The sequence below is a fragment of the Teleopsis dalmanni genome, chromosome 2, assembly GCF_002237135.1.
Source record: "Teleopsis dalmanni isolate 2A chromosome 2, ASM223713v2, whole genome shotgun sequence".
Classification (NCBI taxonomy): domain Eukaryota; kingdom Metazoa; phylum Arthropoda; class Insecta; order Diptera; family Diopsidae; genus Teleopsis; species Teleopsis dalmanni.
In genome coordinates, this window is record NC_051847.1 from 79,145,965 (window position 1) to 79,167,513 (window position 21,549).

The following is a 21,549-nucleotide window of genomic DNA, read 5'->3' on the forward strand; positions in this document are numbered from 1 at the left end:
ATTAACCCTAACCCATTAGGATGTTAAAATTCGTCTTTAAGATTAGTTAAAAAAAGCGTTTCAGCGAAAAATTAAATTTTTTTTAAATCTATATGATATAATATTGTAGTTCAAGCAATATAATTACTAATACACTATTTATTTTTTTTATTATTAAGAAAATGTTAGCTTTGACTATCTCTTCACATTTTTGTATAGGGACACTACTGTTATTATTCTACACTAAAAATTAACTAATTAAAAACGTTCTCAATAATTAATTAATTTTCAGATAAATTAGTATATATTACAAATATAATTATTTTTGAATATTTAATTAATATTAATGTTATATTAGAAATAAAAGTTCAAATTTAATAGTATAAGTAACTTAACAATGATTTTTTCTTACAGCAACTTGCTCCTCATTACTACTTCAATCAATTAAATAATAACCATATTTTAAATGCAATCCAACGATACCGCGAAACCTACAAACCATTGAGTAAGGCACGTAATGTCGGTAAAAAACAAGCCACCGGTATTGGCAAGCACCGCAGATAAAATTGATTACACTTCTGAAGCGGCTAAAGTAAAACGCACCCGCGAGCAAGCCTATTTCAATTCATATAACTTTGATGCGATTGAAGTGCTACCATATGATGATGACAGTGGAGCAGCTCAGTCTAATGTAAGAGGTAATCAGGAACAGTCTAAAAAATCGCTTCCAAGATATAGTCAAGCCCCAGCAAAACATCAACCTACTCAGCCACTTAAGTTCAATACTAAAAATAAACGCTTCTTCCAAAACGTATCACACTATGCTGCCAGTGGTAGTAGTGAGAACAGCAGTCATTCCAGCAGTAATAGTGGGGATAGTTTTTATTCCGATGCACATCAGGTTTACTTGCAGCGACTTGGTGCATTCTTTGGTACCTCACACAGTACAATTAAATTGGATAATTCTACTGAAAAGAAAGCTAATGTAGCTAATAACTGTAATATTGTTGCGGTAACTGATGCAGATGTCAATAGTCACGCAACTCAAGACCATGAAGTGGTTCAAAGTGATGTAGAAAACAATAAAACAGCTGACAATGGAAATTTTTTACTACCAAGAGCAATGCTGAAATATCAGAAGTAAGTTAAACTATATATATTAATTTGTTTGCTATTAAAAAGAAATTTTTAAATATTTTTTAATTAACTAAAGTTGAACAATGAGATATAATGTATCCTTTCCTCGGCACTTCTTTATTCAATCCCGTTATCATATATATATCACAGGAATTATCAATTGACAATCAAGCCTTATTTATTTTATTTTAATTATTACACTAACTAAATTAAAGCTCAGAACTTTCTATGGATAACTTATAATTTTAATTTAATTTTAATTTCTTATATATACATTATTCATTGCATTGACGATTGGCTTATGCAGTAATCGCGAAGATTTTGAGGTCCTATTGTAGATACGAACAAAAGTTTTTTGAATTCCAGCAAAAATGCCGTTCTTGTGCGTATTGGAATACTAATGAGCCATTCTGCTACTATAGCGATGCTTTAACATTGGTGGACTCTAACAAATGGACTTAACAAAAGTTACCAAAACGTCGTAGAGATAGAATTTATTCAACACATTTTTAGTGTGTTTATCCAAAAATATACATGAATCAATTTCTATATTTAGGAGATTACTTCTTCTTTATCTGGCAGATATAGACTTATCGAAGCAGAAGAGGTAGAATTTATAAAAACCATTCAGTATGTTCATCCATTAATATAGACGAAGTGATTTCTATGTCTAGAAGATTATTTCTTATTTTGCCTGACAGTTACAAAGAAGGAGACTTATCTAAACTCCTCAACTTTTGGCATATCAAAGGGTTTAATTAGGATAATACACGGAGTTATAATAAAAATAATGGCTAACCTAGCAAATATCCCTCTACTAAAAGTGCGTCACAATGCGCAATACAACTTTTCCAACTAAGTAAAAAACTCAATAATTGTTTTTAATTGGGTCTCTTAAACCCAGCCTTCATTTTAGCCTTTCCTTTTATAGGTTATGAATTATAAATTGATTTAATAAAAAATATTTACTGTAATATTTTTATATACTAAAGAATAATGCTGCATTGTTATGGGATGTGTTTGGCATGTGCTATTTTTATTATTTCTAAAATCATATATAATACACACGAGTCTATTTTACTGATGTCATAAAATTCTAAATTAATTAGGTTTGTTTATAGGTTATGTATTGACGTAATCAATATTGTAGCTAATGAACTAACATGGATTTTAATATTATTGATTCCAGTTCTGTTAACATAATCAAGCTCTTTTGATAAACAAAATACAATATGTTTAGTTGAAGTTGTTTATATACAAGAACAAGAACTGATTATAATAAATAATGCCTAGAATATAATAATAAATGTTATCTTTGTTTATGATTTCAGCATAAATAAAGTCAATTAAGTGTTTTAATTTGTTTAAAACTATGAGAAATATATGTAAAACTTTCTCAACTGGGATCTTTTAAGTTCTTATAGTATTATATTTAGTATATGATTTTGTAATTAAATTTCTATTAATTTTTTAATAGTCGCCCGTGCCCATAGTGGAGTAACATTAGCATGACTTTCTAAGCATTACGTTCCTAAATTAGGTTCTATACATAAGAAAGAACAAATCATGCAAAAAATAATGCCTCTACGAAAAGAATAGTATTGAAATTTAACAATTAAAAATATAATTAATTAATTAATTCAATTATTCTACAGCTGGCTTATGATTTCGTTCTAATATAAACACAGCAAGTAAAATTGTTAATAAAAACTTTCATAGCAAAAAGTAACAAAAGTCCAGAAATATATGCGAACAAAAAAAAGTCAAGTACGGCTTTGGATCAGTTGATTAAGGTGCTTTACATTAGGCAGGACCCGAGTTCGAATCCTGATACTTGCAGTCTCAAAAATAATTTTTTACGAATAATTAAATACAAGAATTATTTCCAAAACCACTGATGATGGGTATTTGGCAATACTCGAAACAACTGTATGGTTAGCCAAAAATTCTATTAATTAAAATAATATAAAAAAATAAAATTTTTGTTGTTGTAGTTCACTACTGTTCGGAAAAACCTCTTTATTTTTAATTTATTTGAATTTGTTTAATACTATTATAATTTACTATAATACTTCTTCAGCTTTGACCTTTTAGCTTCTTATGATACTTTATTAAGTATGCGATTTCCTAACTTAATTTTTACTTTTTCATTGCGCATTCTGATAGATACCTTGTAATACTTAAAAAATAATAAAATAAAAATGAAAAACTTTAGCATATACCTAAATTATTACGTTAATGTATTTTTTTTTTTTCATTATTTAAGAATTTAAATTTTCCATATCTGCAGCAATTGCATAACTTTATCACATTAAAGCATAAAATACATTCATTAAATTCCATGCATGCCAGCACATACCTAGGTCATTAAATATGCTCTTATAAATAAACCATGACCATACTCAATAATCCATAGTACAGAAAAGGTGCCCAATACTGGAAACGAAACAACCAAAACAATTTTTTAGTTGGCCTTGCATTCCATTCTGAGGATTTTGAATGTCATGTTGTGAACAAATTGTATGCAAAAACCATCGAGCATGTGAACTTGCGTTTTGCCAAAAAAATAAAGTTAAGAGCCAATGTCCAAAAAACAATAAAATAAATTACAGTTGAGCAAAGTGCAAATTAAACCAAATGAATTCATACTTAGTAGTAAGACAATAATTGAAGCCAAGCTTCAATGCAAGTGTATGATGTACATATTTTCTGACCATAAGAGTTATTGCGCATCATGACTTGCTCATCTTAACATATTTCCAGCAGCCGAAATCATTGAAAGCACAAAGCTTAATTATTCTACCGTTTTATGCTAGCCACTAGTCACTAGCCACTAGCCACTAGCCACTCTCCACTAACCACTAGCTACTAGTCATTAATACATATGCCTCCAACCAACAAAGCAATTCAGCATCCCATATGCTGAATGCCATAAAATCCAAACTCAACAGCAAATAATGATACGTCAAGCAACGGAATTTTTTCCTCTTTAGAAATTTATTGGCCGCGATAAAGAATCTTAGCTGCCAAACTCACAGCTTCTTCAATTAAAAAAACATAATTGCTAATTGTGCTGCAGGTGTAGTGTATGATGAACAGATACTTTTTTTGTGTGTGGCAACACTAATACTGCCTGCAACCGGTATTCATGCTCGAACGCAAAGTTGCAAATAAGGTGAAGGTTGCGTATGGGCGCCAGAGTGGCATGCGCTTGTACCGCTTTTCAAGATGCAACTTGAACTTCGATTCAACACGCAGATATGCAATTCAAAACGCTACCTCAGTAACCGCCAACCAGAAGAACCATAAAAATGCATATCAATAACAAAAACTGCCAACTTCATAGGTGCACTACATCCAAACCAACAAAAAATAATAACAAATAACGTGAATGATGTGAATACTCGTATCTGTATCTGTGTTTGCAAGCTGAGTGCTGAGTGCTGAGTGCGTGAAGCTTAGAAAAATGCATAAATGCGATGCGTCCGAATAGTAAGCGTCAATATGTTTCGATAATCAATTAGTAATTTATATCTCACTTCAGTTGAAATACTCTTAATTGTAATATTATATGCAAATTATATACATTTAAATTTTTTTATTTGCTAATTGACTTTGGTTAGTTGCCATTTTTATGGTATTTTCCTTGTGCCATTGTCAATGCACTACGTGATTTGCGTATTCTTAATTTAAGAAATGAATAAAGCAAATAAAGGTTATAAATAAAAATTTAATTTATGTTCGTGTTTGTTTTTTTTTATTATTATTTATGTAGTATGAAATTATGTTTTGTTTATTATTTAATAGCAAACATCTTCAAATGACAAACCACTAATGACTAGCAAATAAATATCTTCAACCTAGCCAAGCTTCTTAGGCCATTATGAAATATTTTTACAAATAAATACTAACAGTTGAATAAGTCATGCTTTGGCCTCTTCAATATGTCTGTTTGGATTATTTATAAATTAACTTTATAAATGTTTAAGAACTATTCATTTGTATGGAAAAACGTTTAAATCTTTCGAAAATAAAAAAATCAGTAATTGGTTTTTATATAATATAAATAGTTAGATTGTTGTAGCAACGTGTCTCCTTGAGTTCTTAATCCGAGAAACGAAAAAAATTACACAGCAGCGGGAATGAGATTTACAATCTTAACAAAAACTTCGCTATATCTATATAATTAGAAGATTTTTTAACACTAAAATTGAATAATAAATGTTAATGTGGATAATATATAAATCTTGATCCGAGAAACGAAAAAAACTGCATGAATGCGGTGGCGAGATTTATAATCTTAACCAGGATATAAACTTTGCTACACCCATTACCAATATTTTTTAACAATGAAATTTAAAATATCAATGTGGAAAATATATGAATTTTGATCGGAGAAACGAAAAAAATTATGTGGTAGCGAAGATAAGATGATGGGTTCCATTTACAATCTCAGCCAAGATACAAAATCTTAAAGAAAATTCTGTCTAAAAACTATGTGCAGTTAAAAAATTTTGATGTTTTAAAGACGGTTTAATAAGATAGCGTAAGTTGGAAGTAGGTACCGGGATATATATATATAAATTCCTTTAACTACTAGGGCAAGCGTAGGATCGCAAATATTTACGGGAATAAAAAATCTTCAAGAAAACTCACTCCGAAAAAGGACATACTCAAATATACACGATTCTATTTTTATGGGTACGCTTTTTGAGAACTGATTATAGTGAAGGCAGATATCTTAAATTTTTTTTTACACTTTTGTATATGTCAATATAGCTTAGTTTTCGACCGTTTTTTTTGTTTCTCGGATAAAGGAATCAACTTCCGTGATAAAAGCACGTTTGTATGAAATACCCTGTTATATCTGTAGCATCCTTCTATTTTGATAATTATAAAATGCAAGTATCTTCTTGTCATACTAACTGACACTATGCTATTCAGCATTCAGTATGCATGTTGTCATTAATATAATCGAAAGATAGCTAGATTTTCGATTAATTATTTTGTATCTCGGATCATCTGCTGTTATTAGGGCATATAGTTGCAAAACACTCTATAAAATCTGTTACATCATTCTGATGTAATTGATGTCCTAATATATGAATAATTTCTTAATTGAGCAATTTTGTGAAGAAAATAATTAAAGAGATCTTATTAAAATTATTAATTCGAATAGCCACAAAAAATTAAATAGAATCACTAGATGGCACACGTTTACTTGTTGATAGTGGTTTTCAGGTAAAAATTTCAAAGTTCAAAGCCCGATCTTGAAAACTAAGTTATATTAACATATAGTATACCGTAGTGGAAAATCTTATTAAAAGTAGCGATGATCACTAAAATCGGTTTTTACAAGGGCGCCTTTAACATAAGCGTACCCGAGATATAGAAATCGTATTGTCCTGATTAAAGCAGTTTAATATCACCATGGCGTCTTATTTATGCAGTACATTTATGTTCAAGGTACTTCTTCTTTATTTGCCAATCCGATTTCGAATATAGGTGATCGCATAAAATTATTGGATTATTTATCATTTTAAAGACATACAAAATATAAGTCAACATTAATTCAAGTTTTTATATACGCAAAGTTATAATTTTAAAGTGTTTTTGAGTATTCCTCCTTATTTTTGGACGCAACTATAAGGTTACCAATATTTTGTATTCGAATCCATTGTCTAATATTTCTTAACCATGAAAATTGTTTTCGCCCGATTCCCCGTATTATTTTGCTTTTGCCTTGTATGTTTAATTGTACCAACTCGTATTTAGTATTTCTCATAACATGCCATAAGTAAGATAGTTGTTAGTAATTCCATATTACATTGCATTTCACTCAATACTTAATTGTTGGAAACCTGATCTGTTCATGGTATTTTTAGAATTCTTCGAAAGACCCGTAGTTCAAATGACTCAAGTTTGTTGAGTATCTAATGAAGGTACTTATTCTTAGATAAGTAAATAGAATGCTCGGTCTTAGTTAATTGTTCTTATTTTTAATTAAGCCTGTGGTCTAGATCAGGGCTGTCTAAACCAGATACGACAGCGTGCCAATACAAGTCACTGAGCAGATTGGAGGGCCACAGAAACAAATACATACGCCCATGGCTTTTTTTAAGAAAACTTAAAATACGATGTTAATGTTAAATGAAGTTTTATTAATTTATTCATTTGAATTTTTTTTTACTATAAAAATAATATAATGTAGTTCTATCAAAATATATCAAGGGAAAATTTGCGTTCTTGTGGTAGTTTAAAAACATGTTGCTAACCGTACATACATAAGCCGCGGGTCGCATGTGGCCTGTGGGCTGTGCTTTGGACAGCCCTGATCTATATATATGTTAAGGTATTTTACAGTCTGATATGCTGTAAAATGAGTATTGTTATTGTTAACTTCCTCTTCTACTGCTTGGCTTTAGTCTAACTAGCACAGATTTTTGCACGTTCAACTTTATTATTTATTTTTCCACTATAGATATTTAGATGCTTTGGCTATAGTTTTATCGATAAGTTAAGTATTGCATCATATATTGTAATATTAATGTTATTCGAAATAATGACTGTGTATTCGCAGTGAGCATTAAATATTATTACTGTTAGTCAAGAGTCATTTTTTCTTGGAAGGCAAGTAGAATCGATGCCGTGATACCTCGAGTATATATCAGAAGCAATCCAAATACTTAAGACAAATACAATCGTACATATTTTGAATGTTTTTTATCATAAAAGCACATCAATTAAACGTATCAGTTTAACCAAGCAATATTTTTCATAGTTTTTTGACAACATTGACACGTGTATCTATTTTAAGGCAATTAAAGCAATTTTTCCGCCCCTCATAAACGGTTTCACATGACATGTAATTATATATTAACAGTTTATGTTTCTCATGCTAAATTCACGTACTATCAAATTTATAATTGATACCAACCGAAACTGAAGGCTAATTTTATACAATTTTAGCATAATTAACTGCAGCATACTTAACATTTTTAGCACTTAATAACTTCTAGTCAGAAACAATTAATATCAATTATTGTGGCTTGTTATTGTTTTATTATTTTATATACTATACTAACGTATACGTATGCTAACGGTTAAAAACGTAAAATATTTTAATTAATTTGTGCAGAAGAAAAAAGTGTGCAGTTAGCTAAAAAATATTGCAAAACTCATGATAACCTTGCAGATAGATCGCATTACAAACTGCGAGTACATAAGCATGCTAAACGCATCGGTAAACACCAAAAGCTGCAATGGCCAACAATATTTCGCTGCCAAAATACGCATAAGCCGCCTGGAACGGGTATATGGCGAGCACATGACAAAAATTAACCTGAAATAATGTAACTCACTTGGCAACAATATGTGTGCACTCAGCTTGGGCAAGCGATATGATGATGCTGACCTAGTCAGGTTGTATGTGGCAATATGGAGTGCTGAGGCGCCAATGTGAGTGGAAAATGTGGTTTTTCACAGAAGTTTATTTTGGAAACATACGCAAACGTTAGCCTTTGCCTTAAGTATGCAACGCCAACACCAAATGCAACCTTCACTCACTGACCACATTACTAATTGGTTTAATTATGTCTAATTTTAAGGTTTAGAACGTCAACGTTGCTGGGCGTTACTAATTAGGACTTAAAGCGTTATTTGCGGTTGCGTGCAGCCTCAGCCTTTATTATGTTGCCTTCGTGCCTTCGTGGCACGAAGCCTTCATACGCATCAAATGCTACGCCTCAATGCTGGCATTTAATTGCAAAATTACTTGACAAAACACCCACAAATACAAGGTTTCATAACCATGGATAATTTTGTCAGTAAGATTGGTTTTCACCTAACAGCATAAATATACTTTAGGGTAGTATTCAGCAAATTTAAAATACGAAACGATTGTTTTTATTCATTGAATGATCAATTTTAATAGTCATAAAAATTAAAAAATTAATAACTAAATTAAAATAAATTACCACAATACCTTCATAACTGTGTTGTCGTAGACTATTGAAAAGAGATTTGATACACCCACTCTTCGACAGAAAGAATCACGATAAAATTAGTATGTATAATTTTATTCTAATACTTAATTTTATACTGATATCGTGTTCAATTAATACCAAAAATATAATAAAGAAAATATTCTTAACTTTTATATAATTTAATTAAATTAAACATTTAAAATGAGGCACTGATGTGGAACTCACAAGGTTCTGGGCGACCTAGTACCCTGGCCATGAGGAATGTATAAGCGTAGAAGAATGCAAATTAAAGTACGCAAATTATTCATGGAACTATAGTACACCTATTTGCATAATAGAGTTCAATTTTAATTGATAACAGAGGTTTTATGCTTCACCAAGAAGGACAAAAGTGGATAAATACATTATTCGAAAACTGTTTATTAAATGCAATAGTTTCTATTAAGTAAAATAGACTGACGTTAAAATCCAATTTAATAAAGTATTATATTAGACAGAAATATGAATAAAAAAATATTCAATTTCTAGTCTCTCTTCTACAAATCGTAGATTAACATTAGCATAACTTTCTCCATATTACGTTCCTAGATTAAGTTCTATAACAACTTCTATAAGAAGTAATAATATAAAAGGATGCAACAAATAATGACTCTGCAAAAAAATCAATATTATTCTCTTTAATTTAACAATTAAAAATAACTATAATTAATTAATTTAATTATTCTACAACTGTTTTATGATTTCATTGTAATAACACAAAGCAAATGAAATTGTTGTTGGAGTTTCACAACAAATCAAAAAAACTCCAATCTTGAACATACAAGTCAAGTACGACTTTGGGTCAGTTGGCTAATGAATACAGACACTGAGACCCCAATTTCACAAATAATTATTTATGAATAATTAAATATAAGAAATAATTCCAAAACATAACATTTCGGGTCAGCCAAAAATGTAATTAATTAAAAATATATAAAAATTGTGTTGTTACTATTCAGTACTGTTCGAAACCTCTCTAATAAATACATTACTGTAATAATGTTCGGAAAATTCATACCTTTATCTCAGAACTATTTACTATACTTTCTTAATAGACTTGGAGTATTTCTTGCAGTCCAATTTCCTCTATAAATTATATTATTGAACCCACGTTATAGAATTACAGTATTTCTTTATCCGTTATTAGATGCCCACCTAGGTTTTCTTTGTGTATACATGTTTTGAAATCTTATTATCTTCCAAACAAAATCTACAAGTTTCTTTAGAGTCAGTGTCCAGTCATGTAAATTGATAGTTTAATTAATAGTGCTCTGTCTAAATTTCTCTAATTATTCTCTCACGTTATAAGTAAATATGACTCCCGATTTTTTGTATCAAATTTAATTCTCAGATGAGACTTTACTTTTCTTAAAAGATTCTCAACAAGCAAACTTGTAACAATTAAGAGACTAAAAGACGAACAGTACATTTCGAAAGATTACAAAAATTCACTTTATAATATATTGTGACATTTGGTTTAGAGGAATAATATATCTGTAGTTTTTGAAAAAAATAAAAGAATGGCAGCAAGCTTTAACCGTCAGTTCTGATCGCTCCATCCATAACTATTCAAGCTTTATCTTGATATTTATGTAATTCAGAAAATTAACATCCAGTGGCTTCGCTGATTTGGTCATGTCGTGAGAATGGCTAACAATGCTCCAGCGGAAAGGACTCTTGAATCAGTAGTTGGGAGAAAAAGGTGTAGAGATAGATTGTGTCGTCGATAAAGCGATTAAGTCAAATGAGCACTAACCGGACTTGATGTAAGAGACTGAAGAGCGCGCGCACGCAGCAGAGGCACCTAGAGAGATATGCTGCGTCAGTCCGAAATTCGATAACGTGTTGTTATGGCCAAAGTAAAAATTGATAGTTAACTAAAATATAACAATTTTTACCTTAATCTAAAAATTAAATTTTTTTTATTTTATTTAAATTTAATAAATTATAAAAAGTTTAAACTATTTACAGTTATATAAAATTGAATACTGCAGCTGCTATTTAAAAAGTAAAATATCACAAATAATTGAAATTTAGTATTCATTTTAGTTTGAAAGTAAATAAAGCAACTTTCCTTGTTATAATATGTAACTTGTGGTTTATTGATTATTAAAAATTGAAAAAAAATTAACCAATATATTGTATATACAATAGCCACCAAACAAAGTTTTATAATATATAAAATCCTGTTTAGAACTAGTTTAAATTTATTTTAAAATTTTAGATAACAGTCTTACGCTGCCAAATCATTGAAAGTGTTTTGTAAGAAAAATTATTTGGAAAGATGATCATTATAAAATAATAAAATTTTTTTTTTTCATATAAAAAATATATACAAGTTTTCAAGTATTTTATATATATTCACTTCATATTTCTCTAAATTTTTTAATTAGCAAAAAAAGATTTTTTATCATTACAATTTATATTGATTATTGTAATTACTTATGTTTCTTTACACACGTACGTACCAAGCCATATTTAATCGAGGGTTCTTCTTGAAGTAAGAAGTAATAACTTTATCAATTTCCTAACCTTCTGTCATTTATTTTTATTATTTATTGAAAAAAACTAGATATATTTTATATCTTATAATGTTTTTTTATAACACGTTCAATACAAACGTTTTTTTATATAAACAAAATAAGTGCTCATAAACGATAAAACGTGGATTATCTTGTTAACAAAAGATTAGAGCGTTTGAACATGAAAACATTATATATAGATACACAAACCTTTTGTTGAGTATATAAAATAAAAGTGTTAATAAAATGTTTATTGGGGGCAATTAATTCTAATTAATTAATTAATTTGCTATAAACTTTATTTTTAACTGCTCGTTTTTCAAGGCAAGAACTAACGTCGATTTTATCCACAGAAAAAAAGGGCCGACAAGAAAAATTGTGATAAAAAAATTAATGGAAAAAAATAAAATTTTTAAAAGATCTGCTTTAAATAGATACGATTATATTTAATTATCAGAGCCAATAATTTTATTCAAGTGGTTTATTTTATGTGATTTTTGATATTATAGGTTAGACTCCGCAAGCTTTAGTAAATAATAACTAATAGTTTTCATACGGAGGGATTCAGGAAAACGCGTTAAGCTGTCAACATGGTATAAATTTTTAATTAAAAAAAATAATAGATGATGTACGTATTCCGATAGTTTATTTAATGTTTCACTGCAAGAAGTCTAATTGAAAATAAGAAAATGCAAAATTTTGTAGACAAAGAGTCGGTGAAAATTCCACCGCTGTCGTAACTATTTTTTGCCATACTTCATGGATTGTGACATTGTTTTTGCCTGTGGAAAAATTTAATATATCGCTTTTTTTTATAAAAATGAGACAACTTAATGATATGCAGACAGCTGTATGCAATCTAACCACGCTCCAATAAAAGGAAATCCAACTCTCTTATTAAGATGCCCAGTATATATTAGTCCAATAGTAGGTTTACTTACTATCGTAAGTAAATAAGATGGGAAACTACCGACCATCTGCTTCGTTTCTATCCAGCACATTCGTAGCGAAACCTTATCACTTAAAAGGCTTTCTTTTTTGAGGATCTTAGCGAAATACCAGACCTCCTCTTGAATAGCTTTCCAAAAGTTCTAAATGGTTCTAACCCCTGAGTTTTTAATATACGGTAATACAATGGATCTATAGACCTAAGTGAATCCCTAGGGATCGCTGGTATAACCTGCCTACCTAAATAGCTTATAAATAGAATGCAATATCACTTTCAACCGTCTCGAAGTGATATCAGAAATATCAGAAATCGACTGATGATATAAATGTCGGTTTGGTGAAGTCTAGCTTGGATGAAGACATGCTCTCAGGTATTGAAAAAATTCGTCAAAGTACAAATTATTGGTATGGCGCTTCTTTTTTTTACGCATCTGGTTTTATGTCTGGAAAAATTGCAGTAAAATATGTAAGGTACTATATTAATTAAGTTCGTAACGTATGCAGTTCAGTAGAACTATAATCTCTGCTTTATTTACGTATAATACGTTAAATATAAGAAACTAGATTTTTTAGTGGTCAGTAAGAGAAGTAGGTTTACTAAAGCAAGCGAAATATTTATTCAACAACATGCATAGCGAGCTACTGTAATATTCTATTCTAAAATTAAAGAATTATTCGAACATAAAGTAAACATAAACATGTAAATCAGAAATTTCTGACATAATGAGAAAGGGTCTTTAACGTTTTATCGAATTTTTAAAATTTTTTTTTTAATTGAATCGCAAGGCAGTTACTGCAAGCTAACTCTAGTTTGGGTTCCTGAACCTACTAGTATAGCAGCGAACTAGCGCGCGAATGAGGTAGCCAGACTTGATTCCTGTTCTATTGGACTTTCCATTTTAATTTGGGTTCCTACCAGCCATAGATGAAAGTTAACATACGAGCTTTTTTTTGCGACAAGCTAACATTTCTTCAGCAACCAGATCTAGCGCGACATGCCCTTTATATTCCAAAAGTAGAATCTCTAACTTAGTTCACAGAAGTAAATAAGAGGTATCTGAGATAATTTCGGCCCTAACGGAACACTGTGTTATAGGGCAATATGAAGCTAGATTTGGGGTGCCCTATCAAATCTCTTGTAGTACATGCCTACCAGCGCTCGAATACGAGATACTGGAAAAGCATTTTGCTCTATGTCTAGACTTCAGTTTGGCACTCCATTCCTTTACAAACTCGACGATATATTGGTATTGGCCAGATACTTGCATTTACCAATGTATCTGTACAGTTGGTTCTAATGTACCCAACTTTCTACCCACTTCTACAAGAAATGTGAAATCAAAACGGCTGCCTTAGCTAATTGGGGAAAACTCGACCTTCCATCCACTTCACCTACCACTATTGCAAACAAACTGGTTTTAAATTTAATAAAATATTACTTTTTTTCTATTAACAGTTAATTGTCAATGAATGATTATAATTTGAATGTTGCAAACATTATATTGATACATCATTTATATTTTCAGTATGTGACAATCTAAGTGATATCTTCATAGGTTCAACTTTCTACAGTTAAAATCAATTTGCAGTTTTAATTGCAAATTCACAATATTTAATTAAAAAATTATCAAAAATTTGCCAAAAGAAACTCATTTCTTGTCTACTGTAGATACGGTGTTAGAAATCTAGTCAAACGCTTTCGCTCATTAAATTTGCAAATTTTATTACATTTGTAAGCCATAATTTACATTAACCCACTTTTGCTCAATCCATGCACAGATATGACCACTTTCAATTTTGATATAAAATAAAATTTTCCATTTTAACATTTTTCTCTATTTGTTTTCTTTTCCTTGCAGTGTTACTGTTCCAAATTCATTGCCATTGCCAGTTATCTCAGCAACGAATGCCAAACTGTTACAAAATGATAATTGCAGCAGTAGCAGCAAAAGCAACAGCACTTCTCTAAGTATTGCCAAGAGCAACAGTGAAACGATGTTGCTGACTAACAACAACATGAACAACAACAGCAGCAACACGTTTCGTCCTCAGCCAATTAGTAAATCAATGGTGAATGATGCTAGTAATGCCAGTTTTCCTTTACCAACAGAAAAATATATTGCCATAAAAACCACAAATACAGGGACATTGAAGATGGCACGGCACAAAAAACAATCCATTAGCTCTACATCAACAACAGCTTCGACCGCAACTTCAATGGCGAGCATAGAAGAAGAAGTAGACCTGCGTAATAAACAAGCAATTAGCGGTGGCATTTACAATCGAAATAAACTTTTAGTCAATAATAAAATCATCACCGCAGCGCCTACCAAAAATGTTGGCAATGAACAACATGGTAGAACCAGCTCACACCAATCTCACTATTCCACAGACAAAAGTGGTTCATCCGGCTATTATAGTTCCAATGTGTGTTCAACATATTCGATAGAAGATCACATATATTGCGAACCAGTTGTCGATATCTTAGATGTAAATAGTAAGAGTAAAAGTGATATTGCAGCAAAAGTGCACAACACTGCAATTTTGCACAATCAACTCCAAAAACAAATACCAGCTGCGGCAACTAATGTTTTAACACAGAGTAAAATTTTGAATAGTAGTAACACTAAAGACATGATCGGTGTTGTAGGTCTGAAGAGTAGTTACAATAAGTGCGATGGTGATACCGATGATGAAAGTCTTACGGTGGAAAACAGTAGTACATTACGACTTACATCAGAACAAACAAATGTACAACCACAATTCAGTGAAAGTTTACGTGTGCTCGAAGCGAGCATCGAAAACCTGGATCGTCATTTAAGAACTTTTTCAAGTCTGAGTTCTCAGGAATGTTTAGCGTCCTCAACGCAAACGCAAACGCAAAACCAACATCACCAGTACCCGCATCAGCATGTATTTAGTGAAAAATTACGCCAACACAACCAACTTCCTACCATAATTGAAGGTTATGATTTAGCGCATACAACACGTCCTTGGCAAAGTCATTTAGTAGATGATTCACTATTAGATATCGACATGGATGCTTTTCTACTTGCAAACGAAACCAAAGGTATTAAACGCAGCAAGACACATAAAACGCAGTATGAAGCAAGTGGTATTGATAATCCTACATTTCTTAATGATGAGCAAGCTGAAAATCACTATAAATGTGCCAAATATATAAACTCCTGCCCTGAAGATGCATATCGTGTTGAAAGTGATATAGTTTTAGGAACTGATAATGGCTCTATAAAGTCTGCAGCAGTCGATCATCTACCCAAACCCTACGTCGATCAGTTACATTTCCAAAACACACGAGAACTTTTAGAGGATGTACGCGAAAAAATATTAAAACTTTCTGCATCAAACAATGATTTACGTGCACGTACTGAGGACAAAAAGTTGGTAACTAAAGTAGATGAAATACCAAAAGAATTGGAGGGAATGATTAAGGCATTAAAGGATGAGCTAGAAACATATTTGGCACGTATGAATCAACAAAGTGAAATGGAAATACGACAGCTTTGTAGTGGACTTCTAAAAAATCAAAAAATTGCAAAAATGATGAAAGCATTCGAACATCGACAACCTCACAATAATAGTTATGAATGCATTGGACTTAGTACATACGAAGTCAATCGAAATAATGCATCCAACACTTTTTCAAGTGCTGTTGTAAATCAGCAGCAACAGCAGATTGCATCTATAAAATGTGCAAGTGATCCAAATTTTAAAATGAAACGTAAATCTATTGCTGAAATATTTCCGAGAGCCGATTGTTATATTGAAACGATACGCGATAATCAAGTACCTGCAACATCCGAAACCTCATTAAAACCTACACAAATGCAACGCAATTTAGCTTATCAAAATCCAGTACTAAATCAATTAGATTCCAAATTGGGACCAAGTGGTGGTGTTGGTTTATCAAATGCAGGCTCAAATAGTGCTAGTACAGGATCAGGTGATAAGAATTCCATATTGGAATGGCATCGAAAAAAACCAAGCATTTGGGAAATGTATTATGGCACGAATCGTATTAATCAGTCACTGTTAGGAAAACGCAGCGGTATGGTGACTAATACTGCTCAAACTACTATGTCCTATGTAAGTACACTCTACTATGCTCTATAATATTACATTAATATATGTTATACAATTCAAATCATTTTAAATATGCATAACTGACTTAGGCGCAGTTCTGATTATCCAGACACGCTTTTTCTACTGTAAATCGATATAGGTAACTTCTCCAGATATTGAGGTTTAAAGTTGGAAAATTTTAACAATGATTGAACTAACAAAAAGTACACTAACTTGTATGTATATAACTTGTACGCTAGCTTGTATATATACAAGTTAGCATACACATATGCAGTTTTTACATTAATTATACACATGAATGACGGGCCATCCGGCGCATCCACATGTTGTTTACGCATATAAACTTCAATCTTTAGATCCCGATATCTTGAAAACTCAGCTGTATTGAATAGTGAAACAGAAAATCATTATTAAATGGACGTGCCTGAGAATCAAAACCGTGCTCATACTTGAATTCAATTATACTTGAAGCTTATTTATAAAAATATATATGTATATATAGGTATATCTCTAATGACAGTTAAATAAATCTTACTGTATATTTGAATGTAATTATGTATAAGTATATGTATCTATAGTGACAGTTGAGTATATCATGCAGTATTAATAAGTTCATTAAACGTTATTTTAAAAAAATTGCACTTCGAACTACAATTCTCACATGTGGTTTCATAGCCACATCTACCGAAGAATAAAATATTATATTGATGAGGTTAATAAAATTTTTAATAGAAATATGAAGAAATGTACACTACCCCACAACTTCTCCATTACACTACCTCGGCTATATTTTAACTATAGTTTTTCTTTATTTCTCTAATTTATTTATAATTATATATTATAAAATTTACAGCGTTACAATTTTTCTTATCGCCAATCAAGCCCGAAACCAGAAATTTACTTCTTAAGAGACTTTCAGATAATTTCAGATAATTAAAGAAACTAATCATTATACATAAAGCATTAAATACAAATAAACATGAATATATAGTCCTGTGATTAATTTTGGAGAGCGACTTCAGCCCCTTACTCCTGACTACGTACATATTTGTCTCCAACTACTGAATCTCTATTTTATGTGCCCATGCATACTTGCTAATAAAGCAGCATTATTGCCATTTACTGTAGCAGTGTGTTAATATAATTTTTTTTTTTTAATTAAAACGAGGTGTATTTTACAGGCATAAATACTTTTACACTACATTTAAAATTAAAAAAAATAATAATAATTTTAATAGTCGCTTAACAACGTGACTCAACTATAGAGTTAAACCAATATAATATCGAATTTTATCATTTAACCAGCGAAAACCAGCGTTTCTCAATCTCTGCATTTGCACTACCTTTCCTTTATATATTTTTCTAAGATTATTTTTAAATAACTATTGGTTAAGTAGGAATTTAAAAAAATTGTATTGTATATATACCTATATATATTATGTTATTTTAAATTCATACTTAACTAATAGTTATTTGAAAATAACCTTAGAAAAATATATAAAGGAAAGGTAGTGCAAATGTACATATATATATATCGTACTTATTGTGTATATATTATATAGTATACTATATATAGTATATTTAAATGTATAACTCTTATAATAATAATATTAATATTTGGAAATATATTAACACTAATCATTATAAAACACATTGAGTATTTTATTGCCCGCCATACTTTTTGGTTAAGAAACTCTGGTCTAGGCAATATATTTACCCAATCGAACGTAGCAATTATTTCCTTCCTAGTTATTAAAATAAGTCATTTAAGTCAATTTAACATAAAATTATTAAATACTTTATGTATGAAACAGTTTGTATATTTTTCAGTATAAATACGATTATTTCTTTACTTAAAATTTTAATAATTTTCCACCAAAAAAAAGAAAAAACAAAAATAAAAATCCTTCACAAAAATGTTATGAAATACCAATTTGTTTCATGGCCACTTCGAGAGTAATTTTCAATTATTGCTAACAAGTTTTTTTGCACCACAAGTACGTATAGTGTTAACAATTTTCCGTAATTTAAAAAGAAAAAATTTTTTTAATAAGAACGCCAGTTTGGGTATTAAGCAACTGCAAAATTAAATGCAGCTACTAAAATTAAGAATTTATTGCACAACAATTTTGAACAACTTAGATACTTGTTGCTAACTCCCACCTTCGGCTCCGCACAACAGCACTCCTCTCCGGCTAGGTATGCAAATTCGGATAAGTTGAGTTCTTGGTACAAGACAGCACAGTGAAAAATGACAAGGTTAACTAATTTAACATCGCTCTAACACGATTTTTATTAACTACAAAATAAAATTTTTCGCAATTAAATTTATATCTTTATAGTTGGTGTTGATTCTAAAGCGAAAATAATTAATTTTCCACACATACTTGATTATGTTAGGTTCGATGATGCTAAGTTATTCGAGATATTCTCTTGTCAAATTTTTCAGATTTATTCGGTATGAGCTTAAACCAGTCGCATTTTAGCGCCGCATTAGAAGTATTGTCAATCTAACGAATACTTTTCTTAATATTGATTGATCTCTTAATTAAAATATTTGTTTACTTGCACAAAAATTTTTATTGCATCATGCATTTATTGCATTATTTAATTTAATTTAAAATTGTGATCCTTAACAAATAATAAATAATCTTAAATTTAATCATATGTTATTTATGCATTACGTTCAATGCGATGCAGAAATATTTCAACTTATTTTTCACTTAAAGATAGATTTTATTACTTATTATAGATTTTATTATTTATTTGGATTTGTGAAAAATTTTTTAAATACTCAAGAAATTCATAATGGGTTTTAAAAAACTTTTAAAATAATTTACTCAAAAAGAATATAAAAAATTAAAATTATAGACATTTGTAATCCTTATGGGTCAAGCATTTAGCTTTAATATACCTTATATGGCCTTCGAACAACTAAGTAGAAAAAATTTTTAGGTCTTTAGATTTATTATTAACTTCTGAATATCAACAGTATTTGACATTAGAATATTTACTGGGACAATATATAATATTATATAAAATTTGAAATTTTATTAACACGCACGAGCTCTAAGCCTGGCACTTGCAGTCCAAACAAATTATATACGGACTATAAACTAATTAAAAAATTCCAATACCTGCTAAGACTACTGGTGATGAGTACTTGGCAATACTCGTAACAGTGTTGTATGATCAACCAAATCTCAATAAATTAACTAAATTTGTGTTGTTGTCTTTTCATTTCTATTCGAACTGTTATAACTTTTAAGTAGTTTCTTTTCGACATAAGATGCGTCACTCTCGGCAAGAAAAAATTAACACTAAAATTTTATTTTCTTCATGAATTTAACTGAACTCACTAAGGTTTACCAAGAACTCATTAAGGTTTTTCGATTAGAACTTTACTGCTATACAACAAATTGACAACATCTACCCAACACTACAATTAAATTTGAAAAGAGCAATAAAATAATTCGTGAGGATCTTTGATATACCATATGTATGTTAAATGGATAAACTAATAAATTTAAAGCAGATAAAAAAATTTATGGAAAGTTTTTTATTAAAAGAAAATTCCTTCCAATCCTTATTCCTTATTATCCTTATCCTTATTTACACGACAAGATTTAATTGTCATGTGAATAATTTAATTGAAATTATTGTTGTTCATTTATTTGCTATTTTCAGTAAAAAATTTTTATTTTTGGTAAGTCCAATTTTCAATACCACATCTTTTATTTCAAAATACAAAGCCTCGAAAGCCACTATGTGAGACTTCAACACACTAAAACCGCCTTTAAAGACTGATTTTAAAAAAAGCTGTACGCTACTCAAACCATGAAGAGCCATTATACTGCGAATACGATTTTTATACTTATGAAATAACACATTTTCTTGGTTATCTACCTGCCGATTAAATTAGCTATAGCAAGTGAATTCAAATGTAGTCTTAATCCTCCAATCCAAATCAATTTTTGTTGTATAAATAAATTAATACAATCGTGATCTAACAGAATACTTTTAGATTAAAAGCAATGAAAAATGCATATATTATATTTCTTTATTCATATGTTTCTCTCAAATTGCTGATTGTCTTAATCCTGGGACCCCAGTAAACTTGTGCCATATAAATAAGCTATTATACCCGTTGTCTAATATCAAAATAGCTTTTGCATCTAGCCAATAAAAAAGTTTATATATTTCCTTAGTTACATATTTCTATAAAACTGCTGACTACTGTTGAATGCAGAAATGTCAAGTGAATAAAACTGTCTTACTTCAGGGATTCCAATTCACTTTTCCCGTTTGTACAGGTCACTAACATCGTGATCTAATCTCAGAACATTCGTTACCATGTTCATTATATTCCACAAACCGAATAGAAATAATACTTATAATATAATCACCATTCCAAAGGGGTACAGCCCTTAAGTATCACTTTCACGAAAGTTAGGTCAACTATATCGCTTGATATTGTCCAATGTATTTAGAATCACCGAATAACTGACCACTGCATTGAAACAAAGACGTGACCTCTAAGCGTTCTATATTCAGACTCGCTTTACACGAACTCTAGATTAACAAGTAATTAGTTTAGTACTAGGTTTTATCACAACAAGGTGAATCATCTATTCCACTTTGACACTAATAACAATTATATACAATGGACCAATTAAATAATAATCTAAAGGAAGAAAAGACAAATTCTACAAATTTAATAAGAAGTGCTAATGTTTGAAATTCTGAAGAATTGACAACTTATTATCCAGTGTATTAATATAACATATCTATAATTAGTAATTACTGGTTTTTGTAATTAAGTTTTTATGTGCTCT

At 30.2% G+C, this 21,549-nt stretch overlaps 1 protein-coding gene across 1 annotated transcript in view; it reads left to right on the top strand.

Moving 5' to 3' along the window:
• LOC119683603 overlaps positions 1–21,549 on the top strand; it is a gene marked incomplete at its 5' end in the record, with an annotated part of 79,473 nt that overhangs the window by 13,317 nt on the left and 44,607 nt on the right. The window contains 2 exon segments of the mRNA XM_038097382.1: positions 394–1,119; positions 14,470–16,717. Of these exon segments, the coding sequence (XP_037953310.1) occupies positions 497–1,119; positions 14,470–16,717 (2,871 nt within the window).